Genomic DNA, 10,553 nt, shown 5'->3' with positions numbered 1-10,553 from the left:
GTGGTTCAAGGACCTAGTCAGGGCCCTCAGAGGCACCCCTCTTGAGTCATGGATCAACGCATATGACGCCTCGAAGACGGACGACGCGATCGAGAATACCCTCTCAGTCCAGGCAGTAACGGCAGCTATTCGCCGAGTAATCGCAGACAGCCCGGACCTTCCGCAACGCAGAAAGGTTGCTCCCGGGGCATTCCACGCTCCTCAGGCCATGCCGGCGAGTCCTCGGCGAGAGGCCGCGGAAAGAGAAGGGAACGAAGTGATACTAATATTATAGACATGAAATGCCCTGCCTGCCTAAGCCGCAGGCACCCTCTCCCGAAGTGCTACTACGCTTTCCCCGCCTTACGCTATAGCGGCTGGAGACCAAACGAGGCTGCAGAAGCAATGGTAAAGGAACGTATCGATAGCAATATCGATGGGGTTGCAGACCGAATTCGGCAGCTTACCCTGACCGACTTGCAATGACGCCAGATCCTAAGCTTCTGTCGAGGAAAGGCACGAGCGAACGCATGCCTAATGGTCGCCGAGACCTATCCACTACGGCGGAGTTACCTCCTCGACTCAGGGGCGTCAATCCACATCTTCAGAGATACCAAACGAATGCACAACCTCAGAGCCGCTCCGATAGGAGACTTCCTGTGGTCAGGAACGGAGCCAGTCCCAATTGACGGCTACGGTGATGCTACGATAACCCTACGAAACGCCGATGGTTCGCCGACCTCTCTCCGACTATTCAACATTGCATACTACAGAGCTCTCACTTCGAATCTAGTATCCTTTTCACAGCTAAGGAAACGGGGTTCTGGTGGGACACAAGACCAGGCAACAACTGCCTATGCAGGGCCGATGGCAGCCACCTTGGAGAGATCGAAGAGCTCCATGGGCAACAGGTCCTCGAATACATCGCTACAGACGACGACGAATCGCCAGTGCCTCGGGCACTACTCGTCGACCGCACGCCGCCTTCACGCCGCACTCGGAAGTACACATCGTGGAGCCAACGCCGGCCCCTCCAAGGGATTCGCATACGTGGCACCAGCGACTCGGCCACCCGGGCCCAGATGTCCTCAGGCACCTTACGAACGCAGCTCGGGGCGTCAGGCTGAAGCTAGGCGACCCTCAAGGCCCTGAAAGGATCACAACAGTCGACTGTGACGCTTGCGGTGTGGCGAAGGCTCGCCGAGTGGTCCGCCGCGCTCCACGAGAAGCCAACGCAAGGGCGGCGCCTGGAGAGCGAATTGCCCTTGATTTCCACCCGATGGAAACCGGCTATGGAGGCTATACATCCGTATGGATCATGGTAGACCGGGCCTCCGGGTATGCGTGGGACTACTATGCTACCGACCGGTCAACGCCTACGATTCGGGCCGCTCTTACGACATTCATTAAGATGATGGAGGTACAATACGGCGCTACAGTCAAGGTCTTCGAGTGTGACAACGAGCTCTCGACAACCCACCGCCGAGTGGCTGCCGAAATAGAAGCAATAGGGATCCGATGCGAGCCCTCTGCGCCGAATACTCAAGCCCAGAACGGGGGCGCGGAACGCGTTGCAGCAGTCATTATTGAGAAAAGCCGTGCAATGCGAGCAGCAGCCAAGCTCCCGGCATACCTCTGGCCCGAGACAGTCAAGGCAGCTACCTATCTTTACAACCGCTCGCCAAGTGCTCGCCGGGGCTGGAAGTCTCCCTACGAAGTGTTTCATTTACGATACCGTACCGACAACACGGCGAAACCTGATCTATCTCACCTGCGATCATACGGCTGCAAAGCCTTCACGCTGACTGCAGATGCGCAACTCCGACGAAACCGCCTCCAAAGGCAGGCTCCGCGAGCCTGGATCGGGTTCCTAGTCGGTTATACATCAAGCAATTCCTTCCGCATCTGGAATCCGCTATCAAAGGAAGTAGTCACATCGCGGGATGTAACGTTTAATGAACAGCAGCTATTCGACGGGCGTTTAGAGAGCCTTCGGGACGATTTACTAAAGGAAGACTTAGAAGCTATTGAGAAACGTATCCGAGAGCTGCTTGCAGCAACAGAGCCGCCTCCAGCGTGGTCATCACAACTACCTGATGAGGAACCAGATGAGATTTTGCCAGGCTCTAGTAGCTTAGAGCAGGAGAATGCCGGTGATAGGCCCGCGAATTCTACGATAACGCCCGCTGTGCACGGCGATAGGCAACCGAGTTCCCCGCGAGAGCCCGCCGAGCAGGATACCTATACTACCTCCAAGTTTGAGGTTCTCCCCACGCCTCCGGATTCACCCCCATCAGCCTTCTTCCACGCCTTAGCTGTTTGTCTAGACGTGGAGGGGCGGGGGCGGCCGGATGGTGATGATACCGGAGGAACAAAGCTAGCGAAGGCTCGCCGAGTCGTCCCCGAAAGGGTGACGCCAAGGACGTCTTTCAAGGCTGCATTCCTAGCGGGCAGCCTGCAAGGGCCAAAGCATCGCAGACGCTCCTATCAGACTAAGGAAGGTAGCCTGGCCAGCTCCTCACCGAAGCTAGTAGGGGGAAGCTCAACTCGCCCTCTCGACCGCGCATATGATGATACTTACACGTGTGGAGGGGAAAAACCCCTTGCGGAAAGGCCACTGGCCGGAACGCCGTGGCGTTTGTTGGAGCGGCTTCCCAGCTCTCATGCTCAGATAGATAAACATCCATATAGACACCAGCTAATCGCAGCCGAAACCTCCCACCTGCAGAGTCATAAGGAAGCAGGCTCATGGATCGAAGTCGCCAAGGCAGCAGCAGGCAGTCGCCGAGTACTCGGCTGCCACTGGGTATACACATACAAGCTCGATAAACACGGCCGCTTCGTTAAGATCAAGGCACGGCTGGTAATCCGTGGCGACCAGCAGCCGAAAGACGAGCGAGATACCTATGCAGCCACCTTAGCCGGAATGTCATTCCGAACGCTCGTAGCCCTAGCTAACCGCTTCGACTATGAGATGTTGCAATATGATGCAGTCAACGCCTTTGTACATGCCAACCTCGACGAAGATATCTATATGGAAATGCCGACTGGATACCGAAAACCCGGCGTTATCCTCAAGCTTCGCAAAGCTCTGTACGGCCTCAGACGGTCACCTCTTTTATGGCAACAACACTTCGAGAAAGGCCTACTTTCGCTAGGCTTTCGGCGAGTACCCGGCGAGGACTGCTGCTGGCTGCACGAAGAAATCATCTTCTTCTTCTACGTGGATGACTGCGTCCTCTGCTACCCAAAGACCCTAGAACATAAGGCAACCAAGCTAATCGAATCCCTTCAGGAACTCTACCATATTGAGGGAGGGAAGCCTCTTCACTGGTTCCTAGGCATTGAGGTTATTCGAGACCGAGCAACCCGAAGGCTATGGCTTTCCCAGTCCGTGTATATCGACAAAGCCCGCCGACTGCTCGCCGATTCCTCGCCGAACCCTAGGCATAAGACCCCAATGGCCCTCGAAGAGCTCCTTCCTTCCGACTGCGAGTCAACCCCACAGCTCATTAACCTATACCAACGGAAAGTCGGGACGATCATGTACGCCGCGGTCATGACTCGGCCGGATATCGCCTTTGCATCAAGCAGGCTAGCACGATTCAACCAGAACCCAGGCCCCCAACATCACGAAGCCGCAGACCGGGTCCTCTGGTATCTCCTACGAACACGGGGTCTTTCCTTGCAATACGGGGCCGAGCCCGGCAGCGAAAACGACGGCCTTTCGGTGGCTTCTGATGCTAGTTTCGCGGATAACTCGCCGGACCGCCGGAGCTCACAGGCCTTTGCAATGACCCTCTTCGGCGGTATGACCTCGTGGAGAGCCAATAAGCAAGATACAGTCACAACGTCAACAACAGAGGCAGAGTTACTAGCTCTCTCTCAGGCAGCTAAGGAGGCTCTCTTTGCAAGCCGACTGATCTCATCCCTACAGATCGACCTGCAGTCGCCGACTGCTCGGCGAGGAATCGCCCCTCCTTCGCGAGTGACTATTCAATGCGACAACCAACAGACTATCCGTCTAGTTAAGGAGGAACTCATCAAGCTGCGTACGAAACTACGGCATGTCGATATACATAACCACTGGCTTCGGCAGGAAATCACACAAGGCCGGATCGATGTTATCTACACTCCGTCAGCCCAACTGCTTGCTGACGGCTTTACAAAGAGCCTCCCTCGAGAGGCCTTTGAGACCTTTATTACACAACTACGGCTCGCCGACCTCTCGGCGAGACTGGCCCAACACAGGGAGCAGGAACTGGAGGAGGAAAAGGAAGCCCTCATCATGCCGGAGGTCAGCCCGAAGGCGGTGCCTTCGAGCTGAAGGGGCGTGTTGAATTGGAGGCATGGAATATCAGGGCTCCACGATGTCACGTGAGGGATAATGGGCCTATTCGGGCAGGGCTCGACGAGCCCTCCATCGCCGGCCCTGTGACCGCGATCCCGGTCCCTGGGGCCCACAGGACCCCGGCCCCTGTGCGGCGGCGACGGACTGCCGCCTCCGGCAGCAGCCGTCTTCATCATGTATAAAAGACAGGCTCTAGGCCCGTCCCTTAGCAAAAGGGAAGAAGAATACACATGTTCAAGGTCATCAAATCGTCACATAAGCATTCCAACAGTAGTAACGACCCCTCCTCGTATGCTTGGCACGTCACGTCGAAGGATGGAGCACAACGTGTCTGACGCCGGCACCAAACTGATGCTTACAGTACTGTTTAGACATGTGAGTGATCACACCATAGTCCCACTTTTGCTACTACAGAAGAGGCATAGAAGGGCATGGGTGACTATGGATGCTAGGGCCAGCTAGCAGCCTTTTCCCCCTTGATGCATCAATGTACCTGGCGTAAGGAGCTGCTGGAGTTGTTGCAGCTTTCCGGACTCGGCATTGCCGAGGAAGGATAGCCCACAGGTATTCCTGTCGCATCGCCTACTCTTATGCTATTGGATTACCGGCCCCTGTCATTCATTGACTGGCAGGGGTTTCCCCCTTCTGGATAGAACTTATGTCAGCCGCCTGAGCGAAGTTCTCTTTCGTCCGATCTCTCCTCCTGTGGGAAGGATTTGCCATGATGGTGGTTGCGTGCACGCATGTAGACATCCGACTCTAGGAAGGGCGGAACTTCTGAAGTCTAGGATTGGTGCCTCCGTTCGTCAACATGAACGACTTTCGTGAGGTTATAATCGAGATCCCCGGATTTGCACGCTGGCCATACACCGTAGCTCGGACCGGGCCGAGCGGTACGACTGCTCCAACTGCTCCGCAACTGTATTCTACACGGAGCACGGATTGCCGGAAGGCCAGTGAAAACCACCACCGCGGCATTGCCACGAGCCACGGGTTCTAAGATTCTAATAGTGGTCATATTTGGACTACGGTGAATCACCATCCAATCCCGCTCTTGGCATTGCCGTACCTCCTAATAATAGCTCCTTTCATTTCCATCACTTGCTTACCATGCATACTTAATGGTGTCATTTTTTGGCAAGGATCATCCAACCAGCAATGAAAGATGACTTCCTATTGGCCTGAAAGGGACTTTGAGGCCACCTTCGTTCCGCCGATGAAATATAGCCCTGCTGGAGATTAACCAAAGGACTCCATCGCGCAGTTCTGGTCTGAAGTATTTATACCCGCAAATGATGCCATCAATCCTGTCCTACAACCGAACGTCTTCTGCAGACTCTTCCCGTATCGACCGAATCACTCATCGGCATCCAGCCCTCGATAGCAATGACCAACACACGCTTCCAGGAGTGGTACTCGAGCTACGGTACCCTATTCCAGAACATCTCCTCTAACGTCTGCAACGAGACCCTGCAAGGTTACCTGGCCGCCAGCAATGGCGACACGTGCGACCTTCACATCGACTGCATGCTCGAGAACACCAGGGAGAGCGTTAAGTCGGCCATCGCCTCGGCGGCCATCTTTCTCAGTCTTGTACCGACCGTCATGTCCATGCTCGGCCCCAGCTTGGTCCATCTGGCCATTCTTTCGACCCGCCGACCTATACTGTCCTTCCTCCTGAGCGTCGGCTCAAGCGAATTTTATCTCGACGGGCTGTTCCGCATCGAGTCTACAGAAGAATTGCTCTCCACCACCAAAGGAGAGCGGCTGTTCCCACGCATCAGAGGTCCGAGGGCCGTCCTGATCAGTGCCGGAGAATACGTCCTCGCATGTCTCGCTGTAGCCAACGTCGTGCACAACTCGTACCGACTGGGCAGCAAGACAATTGTCAGCTTCGTCTGCAACACGTGGTTCTTCCCGCTGGTTTGGACCCTGATGCTCCCGGGCATCTTCCTCCTGGTCGCGATCCCGTTCCAGTTCTCCGCCGTCGCCAAGGCCATCCGACAACGCTCTTACCGCCGGCAAGAACCGCCGAAGGCCGCCATCTTGGCAGCTTCGTCGCTGGAGCCACCGGCGCCGCCAAAGTCTGGCGCTCCGCATACGGACAGTTTCAAGGTGGCCAAAAACGTCGTTGCTCTCGAGGGGCTGCCGTCGCTGGGCCACCCGTCAATTCCGAGTCAGGATCTCCCGAATTTTGAGAAGTGGCTCACGATACTGCTCAACGTAGCTTCTTTTGTTGCTGCTATTCATGTCTTGGTTGGGATATGTTTCTTCTCGTCTATGCTCTTCATCTCTGTAGTGGACGCTATCGAGGTTACGTTACGCTACCTCGTGTCGGCTGCGGTGTGTCGGCTGGTCGTAACGTTGGAGTTTACAGGAATGAAGGCAATGGCGGACCATGATCAGGGAGACGAGTTTGGTAGCGCTAGACGTGAGCAGAGCCGACCTTAGTATACAGCGCTTAAATCGTTCACGATATTCGCATTCCTGAACTTCGGTCATCAATCCTCTTGATCATCAACTCCACGAGGCGTAAGCCATAAACAGCCCATTTCGTGCTCTTCCAATCATCTGGAGCAACTCGATGACTCAGCCATTGCTGGGCGATGCTCAAGTCTGAATGGGTTCTGGCGATAGAAGAGACTTCTGCGCGATGCGGGACGAAATAATGGCACTTGCAGAATAGCAGGCCCTTGGAAGCAGTCCCTAAGGGCTGTCCCAAGTACCATGGCGCATATCCCACAGTTTTCCTGTATATCTTAGGCGTTCATCGCGGATAACGCGTCCAAAACGCGTCTATCTGTGGTTATGGCGCCTAAATGGCCGCAGGCAAACAATGACCCCGAACACATCAACGAGCACGTCACATACCTCAGAGAAGCATAACACCAACTGCAGACGGTAGACAGGCCGGCAGAACCAGGTCCCCGTGGAATATAGCACATGCATTCCTAGCGTCTACTACAGCGCTAGCTAGTAAGGTCCTGCGACAGCCTGCCGTAGGAGAGATCCCCCAGCAAGTGCAAGACGCTGCCAGATGCACACAAAGCATTCAGAAAGACATCTCCATCATCAAAACTCCGTTAGGGCTAAGCACTAATCCGCTCAATGCCGCCAACTTCAGCGGAGGTAGAGCCGTCGCCGCGCCATGGGCCCAAGTGGCGGCACGGGCTTAAGGCTCTCCTCCGCTCCCACCATCAACATCCCGCTGCAGCCAGGTGGCCCGCTGCCATACATCCACTTTGATCTTGTTTACATTTAAATTAAAGATGAGTGGCTAAAACATAATGTGTGGTTTAAATCAGATGCCTTGAGCCGATGCGGATCCACGTTCCCTATAACCCAACGTACATGTTGAAACTCCTCCAATATACATATAGACTTAGCCATATAATTATCTCCTACTACTACGGGGCTAGATTCTATGTTGCCAGCAGTGATTCTTTCTGTTATAATCGCGGAAGCTCCGTGCTAGATCTCAGTCGGTCTTCCCATACTTTAGGTGCCATTCGTCATTGATGTCAGCATAATCCTCCGGAACATACGGCTCAATGATCTCCCTAAGCCAGCCACTCTTGCGGTGCACCTTCAGTCCCAGGTCGGCCATCATCATGTCCATATAAGGAACGGCCTCAAAGATAAAGTCACCATGCTTACTACCGGGATCATTTGGATATCTCCACCTACCGAACCGGTTATGCAACACGGTCTCGTAGTGGACCTGATCGAGCGTCATAGCCTCACTCAACGAATCCTGGTTGCGTGGAAGTACAGCGCTGCTCGGGTCGCGTCGAAGTTTGCCTTCAAAATAGGCACTGATCCAGAGGCCCTGAATATGGGCGGTAATCGGATTGCTGAAGTTCATGCACGAGCCGGCAACTGCAATGTCTTTGGCTTTCAGGAGCTCTGAGGTGCCAGGGACCATTAAATGATAGAGCATCATTGGGGTCTCGGGCAAAACAGGAGCGGTCTTGTCCTCGGGGGCGATTGAAAAGGCTTTGGTCTGAGTGAGGGGCTTGTAATCTGGATTGAAATTTGGCGGAATCTTCAACCGGGGGAATCGCGCAAGGATCTCGGCGTCGGCTTTTGCCAGGAGGTCTGCCTGCTCGGCCAGACCATCATCTGGGTCTGAATCTCTGTCGAGAGGCAGAGAATGGTGTGTCATGCCAATCTTCCTGTCTATTCCTTCGGGGAGAAATTTGAGCGCGGGAATATTCTTCCATCCTGTGACGAAGAGCATTGCATCAGTGTCGAGCACCGTTTGACTCGCGTCATCGAGGTGAACCTGGCCCGAACTTAGGTGCGATAGGTCGGCACTATGGATCTTCACCGTGCCGTCCCGAATCGGCTGGAAGAAATCCGTGTCGTAATTGAGAATGCTGAAGCTGCAGCCATCGTACATGGCCTCTGAGGTTGGTTCCAGTTTCTTGAACTCGGGATTCTCATTGAATCCCATGAGTCCAATTACGTCGGACGAGATCACATTCCAAAAAAGGTCCACAATTTTCCTCCCAATGGCTGTTCCGTGCCAGAATCTTTTGATACCTAGAAAGCCGCTGTCCTGGCCCCAGATGCACGGAGCAAACCAATGAACAAGGCGAATATCTTGGGTGCGGTTAAAGGTAAAATTCTCATGACCTGAACGATACTGGAAGGGCAGAACTCACTGACTAAGTACTCGATCCAGATTTTGAATGGGGTGACGAATGGAGGCGACATCCAACAAGGGCCATGGCCGGTCGCTAAATTTACTTCGGATTAGGTTTCCACAGTCTACTAAAGACAAGATTCGATGCTATGCGACACGACTCACGTCTGATGATCCAATCAACCTTGATCCCTTTCATGGCATAGGCGTAGACGGCATCCCAGGCAAATTTTGTGCCACCAAAAATGGTCACCTTCTTTCCACTTTCAAAGGTGTCGGTGTGATTAGCGAACTCCTTTGAGTGGAACAGAGGGTGACCGAATTCTTCTTGGCCTCGAATATGAGGCTTGAATGGCTGCGATACCAAGCCTGTTGCAAGCACGAGACGCCTCGTGAACACTTTGGAACCAGCACTGGAATCTTGGTCTTCTAAACGGCGAACATAGAGGATCCAGCCGCCATCGGATTGATGCTCGGCCGACTCGACTTTCGACCGTAATCGAATGATATCCACGAGGTCAAACTTTTCCGCGTATGCGTTGAGGTACCGGTTCACGACAATGCCGGGGATATGGTGCCGGGGTTTCACTCCGAATGTCGCTTCGTCCATGGGGAAGTCGGGATACTGGAACGAGCCGATCAGGTTATTGCTTTTGAGGCCTGGATACAACAGCTCTTTGGCCCAGACACCGCCAATTGACGAGCCCGAGTCAATGACGGCAACGGCCCCGCCTGGGTGGAAACAGCGGTACTGCTTGGCAGCCGCTAATCCGTACCATCCTGGAGGTGACGTGTCAGCATCACCGGTGAGAAAAGGCGCCTAATTGACTTGCCTGCGCCGATAACTACTAGGTCCAATCGCTCCATGCTATCAAGCTCCAAAACGTCGATGATGGGATCTCTGGCTCGTAGGTCAAAAAATGGTGTGTATCTTGCCCCAGCTGTACGAACGCAGCTGGTCAGCTAGTGAGGAGAAGGAGGAAGTTTGACTTCCGTCTGACTGGCGGGCCAGATGATATTAATGGGTGGCCACGAGGCACGTGAGATCCCGGCTAAATGCAGTGTTGTTACATCAAGTTCCGGGGAGGAGACATTCCCCACATGCGCCACAGCTTAAGGAGATACCCTAAAATACTTTATCTTGATAAATCGCAGAGTCAGGCGGGCTTTACTAAGGCGCGGCCTCTCTCAGATATCTAGCACGACACTGACAGGATCGGAGTCGAACCAGGCAAGGATCCTGAGCAGAGGAAGCACACCGACGTCATCGCCAGCAGTCTCGAGCCAATCTATAGCTCCCGACAGTTCCTCGTCACAGCGCCTCTCGAAGTATGCCTCGTCCTACTGCGGTAAGACCCTACAGGTGTGATTGATAGGCGTATCTTATTAGGGTTAATACTATGCCCAAGAACCGTTCTATAGCAGTGGCATCTAGGCCTGGGGCGAGGGTGAGGGAGTAGTAAAGCTTAGCGGGCTTTGCCCTAAGCTCCCTTAATATCTCAAACTTGAGATTGAGCCATTCTTGCAGCTCTTGAGTCCAATAGAGGGCGCCGGGAGAGAAATGTCACATCCAGT

The 10,553-nt window shown here is 54.1% G+C and overlaps 2 protein-coding genes across 2 annotated transcripts; one reads left to right on the top strand and one right to left on the bottom strand.

Annotated features, from left to right (window-relative positions):
• Nucleotides 1–5,716: 5,716 nt before the first annotated feature.
• On the top strand, nt 5,717–6,781 carry BGZ61DRAFT_542618 (uncharacterized protein; the record flags this gene model as incomplete). The annotated part of the gene is made up of 1 exon (XM_046255214.1): nt 5,717–6,781. One exon carries the CDS (start codon nt 5,717–5,719, stop codon nt 6,779–6,781), a length of 1,065 nt encoding a protein of 354 aa, XP_046092874.1.
• Nucleotides 6,782–7,577: 796 nt separating this feature from the next.
• Nucleotides 7,578–9,950, bottom strand: BGZ61DRAFT_470026 (uncharacterized protein). Its single transcript, XM_046248031.1, has 4 exons — nt 9,812–9,950; nt 9,144–9,758; nt 8,998–9,072; nt 7,578–8,935 (listed from the first exon to the last, which is right to left on the bottom strand). The coding sequence occupies exons 1-4, from the start codon at nt 9,843–9,845 to the stop codon at nt 7,809–7,811; spliced, it is 1,851 nt and encodes a 616-aa protein (XP_046092873.1). The 5' UTR covers nt 9,846–9,950; the 3' UTR covers nt 7,578–7,808.
• Between the last annotated feature and the right edge of the window lie 603 nt (nt 9,951–10,553).

Source organism: Ilyonectria robusta, assembly GCF_021365365.1.
Source record: "Ilyonectria robusta strain PMI_751 chromosome Unknown BGZ61scaffold_168, whole genome shotgun sequence".
Classification (NCBI taxonomy): domain Eukaryota; kingdom Fungi; phylum Ascomycota; class Sordariomycetes; order Hypocreales; family Nectriaceae; genus Ilyonectria; species Ilyonectria robusta.
This window is presented reverse-complemented; position numbering and strand designations above follow the sequence as displayed.